This window comes from Hemicordylus capensis, chromosome 2 (assembly GCF_027244095.1).
Source record: "Hemicordylus capensis ecotype Gifberg chromosome 2, rHemCap1.1.pri, whole genome shotgun sequence".
NCBI classification, from domain to species: Eukaryota; Metazoa; Chordata; class Lepidosauria; order Squamata; family Cordylidae; genus Hemicordylus; species Hemicordylus capensis.
Genome location: NC_069658.1, coordinates 203,482,489 through 203,508,038, shown reverse-complemented (window position 1 = coordinate 203,508,038; position 25,550 = coordinate 203,482,489). Strand labels below are relative to the sequence as shown.

At 44.0% G+C, this 25,550-nt stretch overlaps 1 protein-coding gene across 6 annotated transcripts in view; it reads left to right on the top strand.

Annotated features, from left to right (window-relative positions):
- The window catches only part of SLC11A2 (solute carrier family 11 member 2), a 72,206-nt gene that overhangs the window by 14,748 nt on the left and 31,908 nt on the right, over positions 1 to 25,550 (top strand). For 5 of the 6 annotated variants that reach the window (XM_053300215.1, XM_053300213.1, XM_053300216.1 and 2 more), the window contains exons 2-9: positions 3,038 to 3,121; positions 10,584 to 10,708; positions 13,282 to 13,407; positions 15,042 to 15,161; positions 18,428 to 18,534; positions 19,996 to 20,066; positions 22,778 to 22,845; positions 24,563 to 24,718. In XM_053300215.1, the coding sequence (XP_053156190.1) occupies positions 3,088 to 3,121; positions 10,584 to 10,708; positions 13,282 to 13,407; positions 15,042 to 15,161; positions 18,428 to 18,534; positions 19,996 to 20,066; positions 22,778 to 22,845; positions 24,563 to 24,718 (807 nt within the window). In that variant the 5' untranslated portion in view covers positions 3,038 to 3,087. Of the gene's footprint in view, positions 1 to 3,037; positions 3,122 to 7,080; positions 7,231 to 10,583; positions 10,709 to 13,281; positions 13,408 to 15,041; positions 15,162 to 18,427; positions 18,535 to 19,995; positions 20,067 to 22,777; positions 22,846 to 24,562; positions 24,719 to 25,550 lie in introns of those variants that run through there. The other variant, XM_053300217.1, reaches the window with a different exon arrangement.

The window sequence follows — 25,550 nt, the reverse complement described above, 5'->3', positions numbered from 1 at the left end:
CCTCCCCCCGTTGGCATTTCCCCTGCTGGCGCTGTTTCCAGAAATGCTGGCATGGGGCTGCTGCGTACCTCCTTGCAGCCCAGGTCAGTGTCGTACCAGAAGTGGCCAGTGTGCATGCGCATGTCATGCACACGCACCAGCCACTTCCGGCACAACATTGACAGGGCTGCAAGGAGGTACCCAGCAGCCCTGCATCAGCATTTTTGGAAACAGTGCCGGTGGGGAAAACATGTGTGTGTTGGGGCGGGGTAAGGGCATCCTCCCTGCTTCTTTAAAGGTAACCCCTCCCACCTCCCGGGAGTGCATGAACCCATCCGTGTACATCCCTTGCAGGTACAAGAGGCTGTTCTTGAGTATGTGCCTACAATGCACATTTTCAAAAGGCACCATCTTAAATATGCTGGGAATATTCCCAGCATATTTCAATGAAACTCTGGCTGGGAAGGATCCCAAGTGGCCACTCACCCTGCATCCTCATCACACACAGCGGGTGTGGTCTGTGCCAGGACAGGGCTATTCAGCCCCATTGCAAAGTTTCCCCACTCCAGTCAACGGTTCATTGGTTCATTGTCTCACTGATTAGGACCTCCTCTCTGCAAGGCAGAGAAAGGAGCTCGCAGTCAGATTTAATGAAGCTCCGACTGTGGTGGGGAAACTTTGCAACGGAGCTGAATAGCCCTGTCCTGGCACAGACCACACCCCTTGCATTTGATGTGGATTCAGGGGGTGTGGCTTGGGCCCAAGCTAATGTGCAAGCAGTAATGACCGAAGAAGGGAGCCTCCGGAAAGCTCCTCTCATGCCTGGAACAGAACCAAGTCTGAACTGATTGGGACTATCTGGGTAAGAAATCTTGGGGTTGTAGTGGATAGCTCAGTGAAGAAGTCAGTGGTGTGCAGTGGTTCTGGAAGAAGGCAAACCACTTTTTGGGGTTATTACAAAAGGGATTGAAAATCAATCTGCCGATATGGTAATATCTTTGTATTAATCTGTGCGGCTGCATTTTGAATACTGTCTCATTCTGGTCCCCCATCTTAAAAAGAATATTTTAGCACTGGAAAAAATGAATCAAAAACCAACCCAAATGATGAAGAAAAGTTTGGGATTTTCTAGTTTAGAACAATGAGGGACAATAAGGGACATAGGAGATATTTTTAAAAGTCAGAAATGGTTTGGAGAAAGTGGACAGAGAAAACATTCTCCTCTTATCATAGTAAAACTTGGGGACACCCAGTAGAATTGATTGTCAGGATATTTAGGATACACAAAATAAAGTACTTCTTACACAGCATACTTATGGAATTTGCTGCCGGAAGATATGGTGTTGGAAGGGGTGATATTTGTGAATACCACTTGCTGGGTTGTAAACAAAGTTGATGCTCATAATTTTTGTCTTATGCTTGTGAGCTTCCCATCTGGTTGGCTACTGGGGGCAATTGGAAGCTGAATTAGATGGACCCTTGATTGGCTCCAACAGGGCTGCTCTTACATTCTTAAATATAAGCAGGATTTGAATTTACTAGGCATTGCTTCTATTTTCTTAACCATGTAATTTCATTATCACTATAACCCTATAGTTAGGGACCTCATGTTTACTGCAAAAAACTCCAGCTCTGCCTCTTGGGCAAGTTCTTCAAATTATAAAAGGTAAAGGGTGCCGTCAAGTCGATTTCGACCCCTGGCGCCCACAGAGCCCTGTGGTTGTCTTTGGTAGAATACAGGAGGGGTTTTCCATTGCCGCCTCCTGCGCAGTGTGAGATGATGCCTTTCAGCATCTTCCTGTATCGCTACTGAATTATGCATCTCAGTTAATCAACAGTACCTAAATCCATCAGCTCTGAGGCATATTATGCTTTTTACTTTGGGTGCATGCATGATGAAGTACATCTGATCTAGCCTTAATTTCTTGTGATGACAAACCCTCCATCCTCCTTATCCCGTGCTCTGAGAGAGAATGCCTAGTTTCCCCATCCTTTACACTTTGGCTTTAGGAACACATTTCTGAGTTTTCTTGGAGAAAATGTGAGAATTGGTAGATTTTAGCAACATCTTCTAATCCAGTGTTCTCTCTAACTTTTCTCATCTGTGTGCAGAATGAGTTTTGACCTGGGCGGTAGTATCAAGGTGGTGTGTGTGCATGTGCATTCAGAGTGGGGCCTTCCTGATTCCACCTGAATGGGATCTAAAATTAACTGAGTGGACATTTTAAAAAAACACATGTGAGCGTGCACACATGCACACGCCTTGGAGGGAACACTGTTCTGATTCTTGGGGCAATTTTGGTGTAACGTTACTTTTCTGAACACAAATATACCTGTGGACCTTTTAAAAGAAGTTAAATCAGAATGCAAAATCTTGGTAGATTTCCCTTTTTAAAATAAAGTATATTCCTATCAGTTTCTACTTGTATAATTATGGAGATTTTGAGCACTAATTACTCAAAAACCACGAGATGGATATTTTTCAAACAAGCAAAAGGCACTAGTCCAGCATGAACCTAAAGTTTTGGATAAAGTTAAAGAGACATTAAGAATTTTAAAAAGGTACATGTTCTGCAGTGGGGTGGGGGGAATGGTTGCCAACTTTCATCCCTGTCTTTTTAGGAGTTAAAATTTTAAACTGTTGTATCTCAGCCATTTTTGAATGAACTTGCACCAGATTTGGAGGGGTGATGTCTCTTGTCACTTAGTTGTTTGTAAAATGTTTTGACTGTAGTCAAATGCTCCACTTGTTGTACATCACAGGATTTATGCATCTGTGTATTCAAAGCAAGAGTCCATAAATCAGGTTTAAGGAAGTGTCCTTTAGCTTCTAATACAATATTGATGTACAGATTGGAAGAGCACTATATACATATTGGACATGCAGTTATTTACCTTAGAGCTGCTCACTTAGCCCCAGATGAATCAAGCAAGTGAACCAAGTCAGAAATTATAAAGTAGAGATCACCAGATAGATCTGTGTTGTCCTCCATGTCGGTTTCCCTCAGTCCATGTCTCACGTGATCATGCCCTGATTAAGCCTTTTCTTCTCTTGCAGTTCATGTGACCCCTTCTAAAGATTCTGATTCCAAAGGAAAAGCTCCTGCCATGACGCCTGGAATAGAGCGAGAAGCATTATACGGTAACATTGCTATTCCGCTTTTGTACTCTTAAGAGGCTTAGTAACCTTTTCAGGCAAAGTCGACAAGACTCCTGATCTCTAGTGGAATGTCTTTACAGTTCTCTCTCTAATGGTAGAGTTAAAAAAAAAATGCTAACATTTCTCTGATGGGGCTATTCAGTTGTTTGCTCTGGCAGACAGTTCCTCAGTCTCATCAATGGTCTCATGCCAGTTTGTGCTGTAGACAGCAGCTCCACATCAGTTGCATATAATAGCAAGGAAGTCTTACTCCAGTTGCTTGTAGAGGAATGTATACTGTAATTCTGAGATAAGGCCAGTTATATCGCATTTGAATAAAAAGGAGCTAGCATCTGGAAAGCCATCATGCTGTAGTGGTTAGAGTGATGGACTAGGACTCTAGGACAGGGAGGCTATAGTTCAAATCCCCAATTGGCCATGGACCATACTGGATGACTCTGGGCCAGACTCTTTGCTCTTTTTGCCACCAAATTTCAGAACTAGGGGTGTGCACGAACCAAAAATCACAGTTCGGCTAGAATTAGAATAGACTTCTAGCTGAACTGCGTGCTACCAAACCGGTTTGCTCGAACCAACCAGCCAGTCCGGTCTGTATGAACTGGTTTGGCAGTTCAAGTGGTTAATAACTTTGAAGTGGAATCCTCACTAGATTCCCCTTTACCAGTATAGGAGTGGGGGACCCTGACAGTGCTAAGGAGTGGCTGGGTGGGGGTGGAGAGAGAGGGAGTAAGATGCTTGCCTGGCCGGCATGGCTGCTGGTGTTGCCGCTCGTCCTCCCTGGCGCAGCCCTGAGCGCTTGCACTGCCTTGTTTAGGAAGCTGCTCGTGCAGCAGCAGAGTGGTTCTGCCCTTTGTGGATGTGCACAAATAGCCACCAGCTTCCGAAACAAGGCAGCACACGTGCTTGAGGCTGCAACAGGGAGGGGGAGCAGTGGTGCCGGCAGCCATGCCGGCCTTGTAAGCATCTTACTACCTCTCTCACCGCCTCTGCCTGGCTGCCCGCTTGCTGGCGAGCCAGTTTGCCCAAACCGAGCCTGGTTCAGTTCAATTGCGGACCGGACTGCCTCCAGTTTGTTCCATGATTGAACTGGCAAACTGGCCCGGTTCGAGGCAAACCAGTTTGGCAGCAAACTGTTCGTGCACACCCCTAGTCAGAACATTGTGGTGTCTCTTGTCAACTGTAGCCAGTTCCAGCTCTGCCCAGTTGCCCTAAACAAGCTGCCGTCTGCTGCTTCATCATGCCCTTGATGCTTCTTCATCTGTTTCCCTCCTCTTTCTGAGAGTATCTGCTGGTCTTGGGTTTCTTGGTAATTTTATGCCATTTTTGTTTTGCTGTCCTGCAGTAGTTTATATATGCGGATGTTTGGGAATGAATTGGCATGGACCTTAGCCAGGGCTGTACCACTTTGGCCCTCCTGCAGATGTTGGACTACAACTCTCATAATCCCTGACTATTTGGCCACTGTGGCTGGGGATGATGGGAGCTGTAGTCCAAAAACAGCTGGCCAAAAGTTGTGCAGCCCTGGCCTTAGCTTTGAGACAGGAATTCATAGAGACTTGGAGCATCATTGCTTTTCTGAAGGATCTTTCTCACTAGCAAGATAGTGAGGACTAAATAGAATTTCCCTTACTTTAGCATATGGATTAAAGTCCCATTGCAGGCTGTGCATGAGCCAGGATTGATCATTCTTCCCCCACCCCCATATGCGGTGTTTTTAATCTTGCAAAAATGTACAAAAGGAAGAAAAAATATGGAAAATGGAACTCTGCTCAGGAACAAATATAACACTTCACTTAATGCAGAATACATGAGCCTGGCTAGGATTATAAAAAGGTATGAAAATATTCTGGAAATAACATGCAATAATGTTCAATAGCTCTGGACCTCCTGGCTGAAAAGCCCCAAGATCTTCAAAGGAGAGCTACAATTTATTTATCACTGTCGCTTAATCTACCATTATGATTGCCCATCAAAACATCAAGGCGGGTAGGAAATTTGTTCAGATCACCTTCTGCATGTTGAGTTTCCCGATCATTGACGACATAATCCCTTAGAACTTATTTGCGGGTGGCGGGGAAGCAAGAAGCTCTTCAACTTTTGGGCTACAATATTGAAGGTTGTAAATATGCAGGTTGAATCCTTTTGGGGGTGTGTGTGTTCTCATTCTCTCTAAGGGCTGATCTAGAAAAAGAGGTAAGCCTCCACAACTGAACTTTCTTAGCCCAAATCACTTGTAAGAAAATAATCTAGACCTGAGGCACTCCAGATATTCTTTTGTCTGACACTGCATCAGACCAGCCCGCAATGTTGCACGAGATAACTTGGGGGCAGAGCCCATACAAGTTATCATCACCATCCAGTCATTGTAATAAACGCTTCTCAGTTTGTCTTGAATTATCCAAATAGCCTGTATGGCTAGAAACCCAGCCAGGGTTGGCTGGAACATAGGAAGCTACATATACTGAGTCAAACCATTGGTCTATCTAGCTCAGTATCGTCTACACAGACTGGCAGTGGCTTCTCCAAGGTTGCAGGCAGGAATCTCTCTCAGCCCTATCTTGGAGAAGCCACCAGGGAGGGAACTTGGAACCTTCTGCTCTTCCCAGAGCAGCTCCATCCCCTGAGGGGAATATCTTACAGTGTTCACACATAGGGAAAGATGATAAAGGCAATGTACTATTTTGACTAGGTTACTTAGGAAGGTGTCATTTCCCCCTGGCAGAATCCCTATACGTGTGACAGTTTCTGCATACTGTAGCTGCATATTTATTCTGGAAAATTCTGCTCCTGTTGAATGTCTGCCTCTCTCACAGCTGTTAGAAGCATGGAATCTGCACTATGAAAGAGGTGGCAAATCTAAGCATGATGGTAGTCAAACGGTGTTTTGCTTTCTCTGTCATAATGCTTCATGCTGCCACCTCTTCTCTGCTGAGCTAAATACGCCCTTTTAATCTCTCCATCTTACCCAAGAAAGGGATTATGTGATCTCATTTGTTTTCAGGAGGGAAACGAATGAACAAAACCAGCTAGAAGTGGGGAAATCGAGGCAGAGCAGTACAGTATGGATGACGAGCGGTTTGAGGGGTGGCTATACTCACCTCAAAGAAAAATGGATGAGATCGAAAATTTATCTTTCTTTGAGGACAACTGTGTTATGAGTTAGCAAGCCAAAATGCTGCTTCAATTCTGCTTCTGCATTGGATGATCACAAATGTAGAAGTAGGATTGCCAGTCCTCCAGGCCACCCTTGAACAATCCTTGGTGGTGCTGTTTTTTGGGGGGGAGGGGGCAGCATTAAGGGAAGAAAAATCTCCAGGAATATCATCAGTCGGAGTTGGTAAGCCTAAATAGCCTAATCTCAAGCACAGAGTCAAATCTCCCAAGTGCCAGATTTAAAATCCCCTCCCACCCAAACTCTCCAAGACTAGTAGTTTAACTTGATGCTGTTCTCTAGAAAGTACCCCTGCCTAGGGTGGTAGGGAACATAAACTGTTCAGTTTCCCCCTAACTTCTTGTGGAACAGAGTGCTTCTAAGTGACTCGTAATTGCCGACACACCCCTTTTGAGAGGACATTCCTGATTCTTGCTGTCTGCCAAAACCTTGCAGTAGCTTCACCTTTTTGGCAGGTAGCCAATTCTCAGTCGGAGGAGCACAACTTTGGGTCGACAGCTGGTTAATCCTGTGCACCGTGTTCCATTTGCTAGATGTTCCCAGCTTTTGTTTGATTTGCTGGGCAAGGCGAATTGGCTCTTCTGGGGGCAGAGCATTTCCCGCTGTGGTGGTGACTTTCATTACACAATGTGGTTGTTGCTTTAAGTCAGCCAATGCAACACATCTGCTGAGTGGCATCTCCTCTCATCTGGGAGGCGGGGAAGGTGGAGGAGGAGAAACTAACTTCATTGTTGCAATAGGAAACTGTGTGTGTCTTAAAAACAGATTGAGCTGGTTGGTCTTTACTGCTCCAGTTTCTAACTATAAATGGGTCACTCCTACACATCCAAGGCGGCCGATGTAAGTTGAACTCTGCTTTCTTGGTCCCTTGAAGCAGAAGCAACAATGAGGCGTGAAAAATACAGCCTTGAGTATAAGAGTGAGTACAATCTGGTGTGGGAGGGGAGGTGGTAGAATAAAACTCCATGTATAATCTTTGTCTTTCTCTTGCAACTTTTCCTTTAAAAACTGGTTTTAAGGAAGACCATGGTGAATTCCTTCTGTGGAGGTGTGCCTATAAGAGTACAGTACAGTGCTCTCTACTGCATGTCCTGCTTAGGGAGAGTCAATTAACCAGTCTCCTCCGCGTTCCACGGATTTAAAAACAAGCTGTTTTTCTTGTAGCTCATCCTTGCAGCCCCACTCAGCAGATTTCCACATTGTCTGAAAATAAGCTAGGCTGAAGGAGGAATGGAGCTGCAAGACCCGTTAGCAGGGTAAAGAGCGTACATCCAGGAGTGTAAGAAGAATCCTACTAGTCTGGACCAAAGGCCCATCTAGTCCAGCATCTTGATTCCAAAACAGCAACTTTTCCAGTGCTTCTGGGAAGTCTGAAAGCTGGCCACAAAGGATGTCCCGTGAAGCAGCTGTCCCTTGAAGGGTGCTTGTTTGCATACTTGGTGGGCAATCTGTGCGCAGGGAGTGGAGTTAGTCAAACTCTCTGTACTTCACTCGTAGAGCAAAGCAGACCTGATAAAGAGAACTTCACATGAATGAGATGCTTTATGACTCTAGCAAACAGAGAGGTGGCAGTACTAGATTTTTGATGCATCAAAGGTAAGGGGGACAAACATCACCCCACTTCCCCAGCCTGGAAACTGCCCTTGAGGGGGTCTGTACAAAAATTAGTGAGGTTATCCAGCTTTTCACTAAATGGACCGATGTTCTTGAGGAATATGTTCCTACCTCTTCCTTTGCTTTTCAGCTTTTGCAGCTACCACCAACCTCCTCCAGTCTGGATTTTTTATGTAGAATTATCCCACTTGTATAGCTGAGGGTCATGCGAAAGTAAAGTAAAATGCAATAGATACAGATTTAACTATAAAATAAAAATGGGGAAAAAAAGTTTGTTTTAGTACAACAAGCCTAATGATTTCTCTCTGCTGAAGCAGGGACACACACTCCTATTGGTTTCCTTAACACAAGGCTTGGCTATGGTTACAACCAGACGTCAACAACTGGCAGTAGTTTTACACCGTGGATTTGGAGCAGATAGATTTACATATTTATTTATTATTTATTTATTAGAAACATTTAATATACCGCCCACTCCGAAGACTCTGGGCGGTGTACAAAATCAGCCATATGGCTAAGGTCTCAACACTTGGATTGTCTCTCATCTATTGACTTAGACCCTATCCTACCAGTCACTCCCTGGGGTTCCTCTAGTCTCAGAGCAGATCCTATCTGAATGTCGGATTCCCCCAGTCTTTTAATTTATACCCTCCACTCCATTCCAAAGCACTCTCCTCCAGGAGAACAGTTCCCTGGCCTCAAAAAATGATTGACAGATCTGGTGCTACTGCCAACCATCACATTTACCATGACCATTTGGGTAGGGAAAGGAAAGCCCTGTTCAGACCTTATGTTCCACACCCATACGAGTGTACAACGTACACAGGTACAGGTCTGTCCCGAGGCACCTATTCACATGTATTCTTGAACACAGATACAGCAGTAGACTTTCTATCTATACCATGCATTGTGGGGCCTGTACCAGGTTCATTTTAAAAACGAATGCAGTCATTCACACAAAGCCATGTGTGGGTGTACAGATGTCTGAATAGCATTCAACATATGTTTTTGAATGAAATACAAAGTGCTGGTTATTACCTATAAAGGGCATTCTTCCCTCTAACAGGGCTTCCCAGATGTTGTTGACTACAACCCCCAGAATCCCCACAAAGTTCAACAATCCCCAGAATCCTCAGCTGCAATGGCTTTTGCTTGGGGATTCTGGAAGTTGGACTGTTCTTACTCTGTTTTTATAATTTTTTTTGGTGTTAAATTGTTTACACTGCCTAGAGATACACATATCAGGCGGTATATAAATATGATTGATAGATAAATAAATATAATGTCAGAATAGGGCTGAAATGGGTTTTCATTCCAGAAAGGTGTGGTAAGGAGGGATTGTGTACATTCAGGAGAATGGTGAAGATGCAACTCTTTACCCTGGCCTTTGACTAGCGATGTAGTGGTTCTTCCCCTCTCAGGCACTATATCTTCTACTGTGTATTTGATTGTATGATATACAGACTTCTGTCTCCTGCTATAAATCCTCCCTCTTCTTCTCAACTCAACCATCTGGGGATTGTTGAACTTTGTGAGGAGGGCAGCTCTCCCATACCGCCAGGCTGTTCACTAACCTGAAGCAGCTACTTATTATTAATTTATTTTTATATATTTATATCCCTTTCTTCCTCCAAGGAGCCCAGAGCGGTGCACATGGTTATGCTTATCCTCACAACAACTCTGTGAGGTAGGTTAGGCTGAGAGATACATGATTGGCCCAGAGTCACGCAGTGAGCTTCATGGCTGAATGGGGATTTGAACTCGGGTCTTCCCAGTCCTAGCCCAGCACCCTAACAACTACACCATGCTGGTTCTCCACAATTACTGTTACATCTATATCTTCCTCCAAGGAGCCCAGAGTGGTGTACATGGTTATGTTTGTCCTGATTTGGGAGAAATGCTAATGTTCCAGCAATCGGGGTCTTGGAGACTATATCTTGTACCCAATTTCAACTTTGTCTCTTGTGGAAGTACCTGAACAATGTTGTTAACCCAGTGAAGGAATGAGCGGTTTGAGGCCCTCGAGTTCCTCTAAATAATAGACTAGAACACATGCTCAAACAAATGCATGCCAAACATGGATGGTTCTGAGCATCATTAATTCTGGTCATTCGTTGTTGAGGAATAGACTAGGAGGCCACATGTAGTAATTGCCTTCCCTATGATCTTATTTAATAGTGAATTTTTTTAAAAGCTCTAGATAGGCAGTGTGATCATTATTAACGATGCGCTTGGCAGCTTAAATGCACAAAGCACCTGACTGCAACTACCTGATATCTGTCACTGCAGCAACCGTGTCTCCTACCACTATGTGGCAGGTCCTCCTAATGACATAACAGATGACGCCACTGAGGCTAGCAATGCAATCCTGTACATGTTTACTAGGAATGGCGTTCAGTGAAGTTTGTTCCCTGGTAAGTGTGCATAGGAGTCCAGCCTGAGAGGTCTAGTGAAGTATCAACTCATCTGGGATTCGATCCCAGCTCTTGCAGGTCAAAGCAATACTAGTCCATGCTGTGGCACTTACTATGCATTTAAAAGGTTTAACGTTTTCTGTAGGCAAGACACGTTTGGCCACATGATGTGCTTGTCCTGTGCATTCAGTCTTTCTCCCTACTCTCCACTCCATGTCTCAAATCTCCTGTTTCTGTCTTGCAGAAGATTCCTCCGGGGAGGTTGTTAACACAGTTTTCAGCAGCACAACACCGCCTCCGCTTTCAGACTCTACCGATGAATTTACTACCTACTTTGATCAGAAGATCCCTATACCTGAAGATGAAAAGGTGAGAGTAGTTGGGTCAGTGCTGCCACCCATTTCAGGTCTGCTCCCTTTTCAGGTTGCGGGCAGAGGTGACAGGGCAGTGATTCCCAGGCCCTGTGTTGGGGAACCTGACAGCATCTGGAAGAAATATTACAATGGGGCAAGATGTCAGAGGCTTTTGTGAGCCCAAGGCACTCCCATCCTCAGAGGAGATTGCCCCTGTGTCCTTGCATGATTCACTGTTCTTGCTTTGCTTTCTTCCAGTCAACCTCCTATTTTTGGCAGGTAATTCTGCATAGGGTATGCCTGGATCATTCCGTTGCTCAAGATGCAGGGAGATGGCAGAACTCTGAATGAGTGGCATACTCGGATCATGTAGAAATGTGTGGGGCTCTTCTGAAGACAGGTTATTCTAGCTTTTTGCATACTCTAAAAGTAAGCAATTTTTGCCTGTAAGAACAAGGGGTATTTCCCGTCTTTCAGTCCAGAAAGAAAGCATCCTTCATCTATCACAAGTTGGTGAACTTCTTGCTTTAAGATTATCTGTTAAAATGGCTTTTGATAGATTTCCTTGGAGTTGGGGATTGGATGAAAGTTTGAAAAGAATACTTCAATATTCTGCCACCCCAGTATGGAGTATATTGCTGATGTCTTTGACAGCCCCTTTTTGACCTGCAAGATTATTTGAAGGTGGTTCCAGAGAGAGAAGGAGAGATGAGTGTCTCATCCCTGCTTGCTTTTACTGCTAAAATCACTGCTGCTTTTCTAGCAAGAAGCAGGAAGAAAGCATCTTGTTCCTTGCCAGAAAAATGTAATCAGTAATTTTCTTGCTAACCTTGCCAATGGAATGGCTAGACAATAGTGCTCTGTATAGACAACAACCTCTGCCTTCTAATTTCTGAAAAGATTAGAGGAGCCAAAGCCTTTAAAAGGCTAGCAAAGACAGCCACCTGTGAAATGCCTCTCTGGCTAATGCAGGAATGGCTGCAAAGTCCTTCAGCAGGTTACACTTGGGAATTCAAAATAAGAGTCTCTGCAATAAGGAGAAGCCGTATCCAAGGCCAGTCATTATTTTGTGAGAAAAGATTTGCCACCATTTGCGCTTACCTCTAAATTAATAGGGATTTTTTAAAAAAGTGATTCAAGACACACTTTGCCATGTAAAAGAAGGATGTTCACCTTGCAAATACATAGGTGTTTCCTCTTTCCTCTCCTCCTCTCCCCACCCCACATTGTGCCTGTTCAGTGTTGGGAGAACACAAACATGGCATACATATTGAGCACGATCCTACATTTAGGATAGAGTTCAATTTTTTGTATCTAGAGCAAAATCCTACCATAATTACCCGAATACAAGACAATGTTGAATTTAAGACGAGCCCTTGCGGGGGGGGGGATAGAAGTTAAATACAGATTATACTCTTATTTATCCAAAAGGAAGAGGACTCTGAATTTAAAATGACTCCTGATTTCTAACATAAATTAACTTTGCGGGGGGGGCAGGGGCATTGTCTTGGATTCAAGTAAATACTGTAATTGCTTGAAATAGTGTAATAGCACTGCACTTCTTTCAAAAAAGCCGTCCTTAATTTAGAGATTTGGGATAGTGGCTTTCAAAAGTTTTGCTTTTGAGGAAGCCTTTCTTCATCAGTTTCTCTGCTGCAGAACCCTTGGGTGATCTGCCATGGGACCCCTGCATGCTTCAGTGGATTCTGGGGCATGTCATGGGGTGCACACAACTTATGCCGGCCACTGGCCGGGCTTGTTGAGCATTACTATTGCCACACTCCATGTGGGTGTATGTCCTAGATTGCTCCCAACATTTCCCTGAATTTCCCAGATTGCAGGGGCAGATTGTCAGTGGAAGGCAAGCTGCCTTTCAGTGAAGCTTGTTCGCCCTTATTCATCTTTCCATTGAGGAACCCCTTACATACTTGAAAGAATTCTCAGGTTTTCCTGGAATGCAGATTGAAAGCCTCACATTATTTATATTTTATCAATAGAAATATAAAATGTCTGCCTTTCTTTACAAAGCAGACACAGGATAGCTTGCATCAATCTAGATACAACAATATAAAATCAAATAAAAGCACAAACAATAATCAAGCAATAAAAATCTAGATTATTCTGCTGAGACAATCTGGTTTTACCCTACTGTACTATCGCTGACACTCAAACTAATGCTGTGCGTGCGCTTCAAGGAAAGCACAATTTTTGCCAATCTCTTCTTTCCTCTGCAGACCACTGTGCTTCCCAAAAACATATCCCTGAAGGCTGCATGACTCTCGGGGACATATTTTTGGGAGGCGCAGTGGGTTGCAGAGGGATGGGGAGATGGGTGAAAATTGCTGTTTCACTATAGCATGCACAGCATTAATCTGGATATCGGCCAATGTGTGTCGTATTCTCTGTCTCACGAGGCATTGTGCATTTGCTTGCTTGCTTCATCTAAAATAGTACTGATACTTAATAAAGAGGCAGCAACACATGAGCTTTGTGTGTGAACTAATCTTTCACGTTGGTTGTGCTTCAAGATGCTCTCCCCTTCCATGAAAAGGACTTCATATCCTATTTTGTCTCGGTCCCTGTTTACAGCATCCATGGTTCAGTTTCCGAAAACTCTGGGCCTTTACTGGGCCAGGCTTTCTCATGAGCATTGCCTATCTGGATCCAGGTAATATCGAGTCAGATCTGCAATCTGGAGCTGTTGCAGGATTTAAGGTAAATAGTTAGCCTCTCTGTAGAAATGTTTGATCCTGAACATCCAAAGCCATCCATAGAATTTCAAAACTGAAAGGTTCATGATCCTGGTCCATGGGGGATGGGGGCGGGGAAGGATTATTTTAAATCATCCATCAATTCTCTGGCAGTTGCTTATCTTAAACTAATATTTTCAAATGATAGGATTCCAACTTTGTTTTAGGAATTTGCTCATACTTTAATGCTCATACTGAATTTGCTCATACTTTAATGTTAGGAGCACCTTTCAGATACTTGCTGGTCTATGTCATCAAGTACCAGATCTGTGTTACACTGAAATGGAGTCACAGCAAAGATTTTAATTGTCATTGGACCCAGCTAGTCTGACAGATCTTTTTGGCTTACTATACAGGCCAATGGGTCTGTGTATGGTACGTCTCGTTGCCCTATGTAGGCCAAGAATTAAGGGGAATGGAGTCTCAGCCCTTTAGATCTGAGGTTTAAGTGCCACCACCATTTCCGTGTTTGTTTTTCTCTGTCAGAGCAGAAATCTGAAGCTTTACTTATAGCATAGGGCTAGTTAGGAAGGCAATGTGGGCAAACCAGCTATTCCAGAATAAGCCTACTCAGAACCTGTAATATTCAACAAGAAATATATTAAGAGGCAGAGGACTACCTTAGTATGTTTTGGCAGGGAACCCACATCGTCCCACACACATACCTGCCTCTCTAGCCGATTCATTTAACTGCTTGGCCCTTTGCCAGCCCCCAGTAAGATATGTTTACACTTGATTGGTTACATTATTGGAGGTAGTGTGTGTGGCTTTTTTCTTTCGTAAAAAGCCTACTAGATAGAATCTAGTTTCATATCGGTCTGAAAAAATGCCTGTGCCACAAGCTTAAACCAGTTCAGTAGTCATGCCGCTTCCTCCTTCAAAGGAAACCTGGGATGTGCAGTTCTCATGGGGTGGATGTAGGGAAGGATTTCTAATGGGAAAAGTCTCAAAGCTACATTTCCCAAAGATCTTGAGTCAGGAGGAAGAGACATGCCAGCCCTATATTTGTTTGTTTGTTTAATTTATATACCACCTTTCATTAAAACAATCCCAAGGCAGTTTACAGCAGAACTTGAGAAGAAGATTGTAAAAATGGCACAATTAAAATATTGAGCTAAAAATATAAAACCAATCTGATTTATAAAATTAAAACACAAGCATAAAAACAATACAAAGTACAAAGAGCAGCAGCAGAGACAATCATATAAAAACCTGGGTAGAAAGCCAAGAATTAACATGCTTTCTAAAAGCTGTGATGGAGACTGAGGAGTAAATCACCACCAGGAGAGCATTTCAGAGTCTGGGGGCAGCAACAGAGAAGGCCCTGTCCCGCGTGCAATAAGTTGACACATGTGAGTAGTAGACATACACAGGACACTGCTTCGGCAGGTGATTTCCCCCAATGAGCATGTGCTTTGGAAAGCCTTGCTCCCCCAGGAGTAGTTTGTGGTTGTGAAAGAGGGGGACAGGGCTTTGGCTGCAGGCTGGACTGACTTCCCTAGAAATGCAGGCACGCTTTAGTTACCGGTATGCCTGGCTGGCTGCCTGCAAGGCTTCTCTTAGCTGCTTTTGACTTTTCTGTGTGTTTGTCTCTTTCAGCTTCTCTGGGTGCTCTTGCTGGCCACTGTCATTGGCTTGCTCTTGCAGCGTTTGGCAGCAAGACTAGGGGTGGTAACAGGACTTCATCTGGCAGAAGTATGTAACCGGCAGTATCCCAAGGTGGGTGAGTTAGCTGTGCTGCTAGAAACTGTCTTGTGCTTAGGACACTTGTGGGCCTCTGCTCACCGCATCTTGTAGTTGGATCAGGTCTCCCACAAGTCAAATTCTGAAGCAGGATCAGGATATAGGTGCACTAATAACTGGGGAGATCAAGCAGAAGCAGAGGGTTGGAATGGGCCGAGAGGGCGCGAGGAAGCCAGGTAAGTCCAAGGAGAATCTCTAAAGGGCTAGGCAGTTACCAGAATCCAAAACCAGAGTTGGTAGCCAAAGAGGTGCATAAAGAATCGGATAAAGGATGCAAGCAGGAAACAGCAGCAGGTCCAGAGATACAGCATGAACAAGACACAGGTAGTTTGCCAAAAAGCAGCATGCAAGTGAATTAATGAGGCCTAGGAGTGATGTTGAAGGAGAGAGTGCTACGAGGCCTTCATCATGCGTCTCAAGATTTCCCTGGCTGTTGCAATACTTCTCTGTGCAAGTACTTTGTGGGAATGAATCATGCCACCACTAGATGAATCAAAGAGCCTCTGCACATATTTGGTGGAGTTATCTGGAAGAGCATTTGCCTCATGAGGAGGCTCTCCTGTATAGCCTAGAGACTTCTATATTAGGCAGTATAGAAATAAAAAAAATAAAAAAATAAAGGTCTCTTTTTTTCAGCCAGGGCCTGGGCTTTTTATGTGAAGAACCCTCTAAACATGTGCAAAGAGCACTCTTCTCACCACTGAGTAATGGCATGCATCTGAAATTATGGAGCAGAGCCTGTGACTTCAGCCAGGCTTGCAACCTCATCTCCTCCCTCTCTGTTCTAATCTGCCTGTACAGTATTTGCTTAACTTTGTCTCGCTAACTTAATTACTGATCTTGGAGGAGCCAGTCTTCTAAACCCTTGGATTTAAACAAGTGCACACAGTGTTTTTGTTCATGATGATTTTTTTCTTTCTTTCCTGGGCTTGTTTTGGCAAGACAGTTGCCTAAGGATGTGGAACTAATTTTGAAAAATAGCACCTGAAATCTGTTTTTACTCCACCGATGCTAATCCCCTCTTGCTCTGCTGCTGCAGAATACTTGGTGGCATATCTTTGGGTGGTCTTGTGCATATAACTGACTGGGGAATTAATCACTCCTTGGAATATTCAGAACCCACACCCACATACATCCTTGGTTTCCCCCCGCTCTCCTCCTCCTGGATTTGTGTCTAAAGTAGTAACAGTAAATAGCAAGTTAAGGTCGTGTTGGTCCAGGTTGAGTCCCAGGTGAAGTGGGGAGTATTTTTTTCCTTAACTGAAAAAAGGAGAAGGCATTTTCTAAAGGGGTCCCAGAAACCCCTACACATGTTCGTTGGGAACAAGGACACGGGATCCAGCATGACTCCATTCTGCACCGTGAGGGTAATGTCAGAAACCCCAAGCTGTATGAGAGGAACCCATGCCATAGCTTCTTACTAAGCAAACATTGTGCCATTTTCTGGAAGAACTGATAATTGGCATGAGGAGCTGCAGCCTGAGGCTTCTGCTAAGATCCTCAGTGATGCAGGAAAATACTACAAGAAGGAGTCTTGAACTACTAGAGCTTTATCCAGCAAACTAACACCATGGGGGAAACATTGCCCTACACAGTACTGGAGATGTTCTTGGCTTCCCAGTGATGGGCAGCATTGTGATGGGCAGTGATGGGCAGCACCTTTAAACCAGGGATTCTCAGCATTGGGTCCCCAGATGTTATTGGACTTCAACTCCCATAATCCCCCAACCAAAGGCCACTGGGGCTGGGGGATTATGGGAGTTGAAGTCCAATAATATCTAGGGACCCAATGCTGAGAATCCCTGCTTTAAACTTCTGTGCAGAGGCTCCTGCTCTGAGAACTGTGGACTTTTAAAAGGAGGTGAGCGTGCTCTTGCTTCATCGTTCCTTTTTTTGGCAAAACTTGCCATCCTTGTTAATGTGTAAGGAAACTTTTGAGCGATATAATGTTTTATGAGCAGTATAATGCCTATATCTTTCCGGGCAAAGTGCTGGTGATTCTTTTTTTAAAGCTCTAACACAGCTTAGGACCAGGTTACCTAAGAGCGCACAGCCTTCCGCATGATCCTTACTGCATATTGATAATCGGAAGAGGTCTGTCTCCAGTTGCCACTGGTTCATTTGATGGCATCTTGGGGTTGGGCCTTCTCTGCAGCCTCTCCTGAACTGTGGAATGCACTCCGCCCCCATGCCCCCTGCAGAAATTCAAGACTTAATGACATTAATGGCCTTCAAGAGAGCCCTTAAGACTGTCTGTCTGTCTCTGTGTGTGTGTGTGTGTCTCTCTCTCTTTTTCTTTTAGACTGGCCATCAGTGGTCTTCAGAGTACTTGTTTTAGTTTTTAATTGTTTTTTCATTGTAAACAGCCCAGGGCTATTAGTTTGGATTGTATAAAGATGTGACAAATTTGTCACTTAATAAATTAGTCCCCTGCTAACGGAGCAAAGAGGCACCTTTTTAAAGAGGTGCTGCTCTTATATTTAGCAGAGGGAGAGCAAATGTGACATATCCTATCCAACCACTCCACAGCATGCTGGTGGATGGGATGGATTGTGAGCCCTGTTGAGACAGGGTACCATCTTCTTCTTCTTTTTCCTATGTAAACCACTTTGAGAACTTTTGTTGAAAAGTGGTGTAGTAGTCAATAAAATATATAAGCCATGTTGGTGATTGCTGGTCAGCAGATGCTAAATCCTGCCCCCCATGATTTCTAGAAATCAAAACCGCTGTCTCAAATTTATTTGTACAATGCCTGTGGTAACTGGGGGATTCTTTTACAGGCTTGTGTTGCTGTGGCATATGCTTAGTGTCAGGGTTTATTAACTGGAATTAGTAGCCAATATTAGCCCTGTGATAAAGATAACATTATCAAACCTTTTATAGCTTCTATTGTATTCTCTTGTACTGCCTGCTGCATATCACTGCTATTGTGTACTTTAGAAATCTGTAATATGACAAAACATTCTACTCGCTTGGCTTTACTGTGCAGAAGGGAGAATGAGGTGCAGATAAAGATGTCGTCCTCTCTACCAATCTTTCAAGTGAAAAAATCTATTTTTCTTATGCTTTGGTTCTCAAGCCAACTGAGGATTTGGGACAGTGCAAAATGTAGAGTGGTAGACAATTAGAAGGCCTATTTAGCTTCTGGAGAGTAAGAGTGGAGAAAGAGGAAAATATGTCATTTTTGTATTTAAACAAAATGGTCCCAACAATGGGCCTGTTGACACCCTGTTTGTACGTAGGTTCCTCGGATTATCTTGTGGCTGATGGTGGAGCTGGCTATCATTGGGTCAGATATGCAGGAGGTAATTGGCTCAGCAATTGCCATTAATCTCTTGTCTGTTGGGAGGTAAGTTGGTGTATTTTATTTTAATTTTATAAGCTGGGTCTTAAATGTCATCCTGCCGTTTCTGGTATAGGGCCACTGGTCCATATTCACCAAGAAAATCATTCCTTGGTTCCTAGTAATGCCTTGCTCCTATGTATTAACTGGCATTTCTGAATGCTGAACTACATATTAAGAACAATCATATGGTTCAGTCCTCCCAGGACTATACCACTTCAAAATTTGTGTGTGTGATGGGGGCAGTCTCGTGTTTTGAATGCTTCTCCATTAAAAGCCTTTCTGCAGATAGAAACCTAGTATCTCTGGAAATCCCCTGGGCTAGAACTGTTCTTCCCTGACATGCTTGCTTTCTGTGTTCAGGGAATATCTTTGTGTTGTGTTTCTTAAGGATTAGGAACTTGGAACATTTTAAGCTAAGAACTTCCTATATACATTCTGAAGTGGTGCAGTTCTAGGACTGTACCGCATGACAGTTCTGAACTTGTGTAGCTCATCTCTCTTGCTGTTGTAGACGGAAGGCTCTGTCAAAACATGTTTTCTACCAGACTTTAAAACATGTTGCAAAATAAGTTGTATTCTCAAACATGTTCTAAAATAAGGCTGTTCACATGACCGTTGGGTCTAGGGGTGGGTGAGGCAGGAGCCTGCCTACCTTCTCCCACACGGCTCCTGGGCTCCGCCATGCTGTGTGCCTATACGATTGGCAAGGCGGCAAATGACACGGCGATTCAGAGCCTGGGGGCAGGGGATTGGACGCCTGGCCTCCAGGAATCCCACAGTGCACCGTGCATTGATCGTACAAGAGTGCCATTGCACCATGGTGCTCTTGCTCAAGGTTCACATTGAAAGAAATGCAGCACTAGTCTGGAATGCAGGCTTCAGACTTAGCACTCCTAGCTAGCACCGTTTTGGGCTAGCATAAATTCCTTCCACCAATGGTTTGTTGCTCTGGATGGCAGCGGCTGTGTGTAAGGAAATGTGGACTACAGCATGGGGAAGGTCTGAGCCTTGGCTGGAAAAAGCCCCTTGCCCAGTGGTGTCGGCCTCCCCCCGCCCTTCCTAAAGGGCAGCTGGTCTTCTAAAATGACTGGGGGATTCAGACTTCAGCCAGTTATAGCAGGCAGGTTTCTATTAAATTGCCATTATCCTGGAAACATGTAATGTTTTGCTCCATAAACTTTCAGCAGAACTGCTCAGCTTGTTTCCTGATTAAGGTGGCTTCCTCTTAACTGGGTTGTTTACGTATGGTGTTGGGCTCTCCAGTTTCTCACCTCCAAGTAAGCTGCTAGCTTGTCTGGCTTTTCCAAACAATAACCTTGACGCAAACCTGCCTTTGCATTGTTGAAATGGCCTCGTCCTGAATGAGAAGGGATGCTTGGCTGAACATTGTGTTAAACTGATGTGCTTAGAGCAGCAGTCCATGGACCAACCTGAAACAGCACCCCCTGTTTTGCTTCCCTGCAGAATCCCTTTGTGGGGTGGAGTCCTCATAACCATTGCAGACACTTTTGTGTTTCTCTTCCTGGACAAGTACGGTAAGCTGCTTCTTAATTTAAGTAAATCTCCTTCTCGGAAGTCATCCTTTGTCACCAGTGGATAAGGGCACTTTCACAATCGACATTGAGAAGGCCCTGTTAGCTGTGATCCAAATGAATAATGTGGGCTTGTGCAATCCCAGCAGAGCTTTTGGCTGCCCTTCCGAGTTTCAAAAGTGTGCTGAGAGTGTTAAGTGAGTACCTTAGTGCTCTACATTGGGAGTGAGGCTTCTCAATACATCTTGTGAATACCATTAATGTGACGCATGGGAAACGGCCATTCATTCAACCAATAATCCTTTGACGTGTGGCTCTTCTGTTCTGGTAGCAACTGAAAGCAATTGCAACACAATGGCTAACATCCAAACTAGCACTGTGCCGGTGCAACTTTTGGCTGACATCCAAAGATGTTTTCACGAGGCACAGTGGTCTTCTGAGGGAAGGGGGGATTGCCGAAAATTGCCCCTTGCATGATGGTGCAGTGTGACTCTTGAGGTCAGCCACTGCTGCACCAGCACAGTTCCAGTCTGGACGGCAGTCGGTATTTTGTTTTGCTATAGAGCAGGGGTCCCCAACCTGTGGTACTCCTGGATTGCAGCTCCCATCATCCCCAGCTACAATAAATTGTAGCCAGGGATGATGGGAGTTGTAGTTCAGCAACGTCTGAAGTACTACAGGTTGGGAACCCCTGCTATAGAGAAATAGCTTTTGTGCTTAGCCTGCAGTGCACTCTACTACTACTACTTCAATTATATTTATGCCACTCTTCAAACAATGTTCTCAAAGCAGTTTGCATAGGAAAATGAATCGTACATATCTAAGATGGTCCCCTGTCCCCAAAGGGCTCACAATCTAAATATAAACATAAGGCAGATATCAGTAACAGCCACTGGAGGGATGCTGTGCTGGGGATGGATAGGGCCAGTTGCTCTTCCCCTGCCAAATATAAGAGATGGGTAGGCCTAGTGTCCCCGATGATACAATATTATGTGTGTTTTACTTGGGAGCAAGTCCAACTGAACACAATGGGCTTTATTTCTGAGTGAATATGCATTGGATTCGGTTGCAAGAGACTTTCCAGATTGATCTTGTGCAGTAAATGGGGAGCTGTTGCTCAGCATTATGGGGCCTCCTCTGTTGCAAAGAGTGACTCACCTGGTTCAGACTGCATTCCTGCTCCCGTGAAGCATGAGCCATGAGTTTGAGCATCACCTCAGTCACTGTTCCTGATGCATGCCCAGTTTCATAGAAGACTTCCTAGTTTGTTGAACTATCGGTTGTGACCTCAAAACTGTTGGATGTAATCCTGGTTTGTAGGGAGAATTCAGATCAGTTTCCTGGTTCAGATGTCACAACAAGATGTGTTTATGAAACTGGGTATGGGAGGAGAACGGGGATGTTTTGAGCTCCTTGCTTGTTCCCAGCTCAACAAACTGTAGAAGCAAGAATGTTATGGCTGAACTGGGCCTTAGTTTTCTCCCCCCGCGCCCCCCCCCCCGATTTCAAGCTGCAATATTTTGCTCCTAGGAGAAAGGTGGTTTTTGTTTTCCTACAACCTGCTCCGCTAGCGTGTCCACTGTGATAGAGTGCTGGGTGAAATGTAGATGCTTGAGTGTCGGACATCTTTCGACATCATTAGGATAAGTGGCACAACTCCTTTTCTTCAAGCGCCTAAAAGTTCTGAGAACTTTTCTCAACCTTTTTGAATTTTAAAGACGTCTGTTTTTTTAAACTTACTATTGCAAAAGCTGAGTTTTCCCCTGCTGTTCCACTTTAACACAGAAGTGTACATGTAGCCCTTTATAAATTAAACACCATCAAGAATACTTCTCTGCAGCAAGGCCTGGCCACTTCTTGAACCTTTCTGCATTTTAAAAACTTTGATCCTCACAATCTGCTCTCTCTCTCTCTCTCTCTCTCTCTCTCTCTCTCTCTCTCTCCCCCTCTCTGTGGCATTGTAGTGTATGTTCCCTGCATATTTATGCATTAGACCAGCGAATCACTTTTTCTCTGCAGAAGGGTCCTCTTTCCATTCTGGTGGAATAAATAGGGTATAGCACTCCTGAACACTAGCTCAGAGTTGGACCAGGTACAGGCACTCCCTGAGTCACAAACATCTAACTTTCAAACATCTGTACATACAAACAAAGCTCCATAGCATATGACATAAAGGACATCCCCAACTTACAAACGCCAACACGCACATACAGACAAGTTGTCACTCTTGAAGCACTGTATGCATTTCAGGTTATGAGCATCTAACTTTCAAATATGCTTTTGGAACATAACTCTTTCATAAGTTTGGAGTTCCTGTATAGGAGTGTTGGTGCTTGCATACAGATAATACTAATTGATGTGATGCCCACTGAGGCTATAGGGAGCTAAGGAAATGAATATTTATATATACCACTTTTCAACAAAAGTCCCCAAAGCAGTTTTAATAGATATAAATAAAGATGGATCCCTGTCCCCAAAGGGCTCACAATCTAAAAAAAGAAACATAAGACAGACACCAGCAATAGCCACTGGAGGGATGCTATGCTGGGGATGGATAAGGCCAGTTGCTCTCCCCCTGCTAAATAAAGAGAATCACCACTTTTAAAAGGTGCGCCTTTGCTCAGTTAGCAGGGGACAAGAGCATCTCTTGTGAATGTATTCTAGAACTTCTTGCTTCCAGCTCTGCTAATGGTGTATGTGTGTTTCTCTTCTAGGCTTGAGGAAACTGGAAGCATTTTTTGGTTTCCTTATTACTATTATGGCTGTTACATTTGGATATGAGGTAAGCTAGTTTTGACCATTTAACCTTAGAAATTTAAAAGGTGATGGCTGTGTGTCATACTCAGCAGGGCTTTCTTATTTTGTGAGTGTAAAGGCTTTTGTAGTGCAGGAAATGCCTCTGCTAGAGAACATGCGTTACTATTGAATGTTAGAGTTGGCCTTTGTAGGGGTTATTGGTGAATGCCACTTGCATTCTGAAAACAAATACATTCCTGGCTGATGCTGCAAATACCTATCCCCACCCCCGCCCCCGCCAAATCTGGTTTAGAGTTCCCACAGCCCGACGTTTTGTCTCGCCTGTGCTTTTTATCTTGCTCTGAGATGGAGATTTGGCTGCTATTCATAACCATTCCTATCTGCCAGATCAGTTCCAGATGCCAGTACTTGATGGACTTTTGCTCTGCCCCCCAGCATTTGTGCGACAGAGTTCTGCAGGATTCTGTTTTGTTTCCCATGCTATTTCATAGCTCTCTAAAATTGCTGAGTGAGGTCCATCTGGGGATTTAGGATGTCACCACCTCATCCTAAATCCACAAATGTTGACATGCAGCTTTGTTTCTTTTCTTCACCTAACTCATATTAGGCAGAGGAAGTTTTGAGTGCATGCTTGAAGTCAGTAATGCACTGGGTATATTGAATAGTATATTGAAGCTTGACCCAGATCGGAGTGCCACATCTAAAGTTACACTGAAAGTTTGGGACCTGGGCATCTGAAGGACCACCTGCTTGCTGTTCCCTCTGAGGTGTGCACATATGTGCGTGCTCACAAGGTTTTGGATGTCCGCTCAGTTCAATTTAGATCCCGCTCAGGTTGAATCGGGAAGGCCCCATTCTAAATGCATGTGCACGCACAGTGCCTTGATACTGCCACCCAGAACAAAACCCATTGTGCACATAGATGAAAAAAATTAGAGAACCCTACACCTTTTCCCATATGAACTTGTTCAGATGTTGAAATCTATGGGGGTCCTTTTCTTGGGTGCCTGTACCTTTTTGGAGGTGAGCCAATTGGTGCCTGGAAACAGGGCCTCTTTTGTGGTAATTCCCAGTTATGCAGGATCCTTCTCAGTGAAGCCCATAGAGTACCAACTTTGCTGAGTCTCATGCATCAGGTTAATTTTTTTTTAACCCATGTCTTTTAGTGAGCAGTGATGATTTGCTTGTGCTGCTGAACTTTTTGTTACTTCACCTTGGCTTTATGCTGTTTTCTCTGTTTTTGTTTTGTTGTTTTATGATGTAGTGTGTTTATCTGAAAGTCTCCTTGTGAATTTGAAAGGCTGGATATAGATGTATAAATAAAATGACTGGGCTTGGCCAGAGTGGGTGTCTTAGATTGTATTAGTCTCAAATTTCTGTCTGAGGAAGTACCTCATCCATATTGACACCCTTATCCTAGAGCAGGAGTAGGCAATCTTGGCTCTCCAGCTGTTCAACTACAATGCCCATCATCCCCAGCCATAATTTATTGTGGTTGGGAATGATGGGAGTTGTAGTTCAACAACAGTTGGAGAACCAAGATTGCCTACCCCTGTCCTAGAATGTAAAAACCGCATCCATCTTTATATAAAGATTGGCTTCTCTGAGAAGGTTTGGCCATAGCAAAAACCCAAATGAGTTCGGGGCTTGAGTCTTTGACTTGCTACACAATAGCCAAGGCCAGTGCTAATGCCAGCTGCTATTCCAGCAGTATTAATGATTGCCCTGTATGTGTTTTGCAGTATATTACAGTAAAGCCAAACCAGGCCGAGCTGTTGAAAGGAATGTTTACACCATATTGCAAGGGCTGTGGCACCCCTCAGCTGGAGCAAGCGGTGGGGATAGTTGGTGCTGTTATCATGCCACACAACATGTACTTGCATTCTGCTTTGGTCAAGGTAAGTTTGTGTGTTCCCCAGTGATATAGTAGCGCTACAGACTCATTGGGACAATTCCAAAGGTAACGGGATCTGGCATGTTACCACTCTTTCGATGACTGTAAGCATAAGCAGATTTTCATGTTGGTGCTATGAATGTATACCCACGGGCAAGAGAACATCTCCTACTATAAGGCCTTTAAAAAAAAAACACCCTTTAATATTTAAAGTTTTTTTGTGTGTTTAAAAAAAAAAGGCCTTATAGTAGGAGATGTTCTCTTGCCCATGAGTATATATAATATCAGCTTGCAAATTTGCTAGTGGCTGTAGTTACTGAAAAGTGGTAACATGCCTGATTCTGTTACCCGTGGAATTGCCCATTGGTAGTGTTGCCATGTGTGGAATTTAGTACATTTGTTTCTGTTCTGTAACCAAGCCATGGTTCACATCCTAGTTGTTATTATTTCGATTTAATCCACATGGGCAGAGCAATCAGTCCAGCTAAAATAACCATCTCTGTATGGTCACATATCAGTATATCGGGTTGGGATACTAAGCTATGATAGTACCGGTAAGGAAAAGAGAGACAGCCTCTATTTGCCTAGCAACTGAAACACTCTGGTGAAGAGGTTCAAGTCTTTGGATTGCTCAGACATAGCCAACTGCAGCTGGAGGGGAAAAGCAAAACAAAAACCACCCCAAAATCTTTTTACCTAGGAACACACCAGGCTCAGACAGGGAAGGAATCCTTGCCATTCCAACCACATCATATCTGGGGGGTTGGATTTGGCCAGCGGTTACCAATTGCTGTTCCACAATTATTTGTGTGGCTTGAATGCTATTGCTAAGAGAC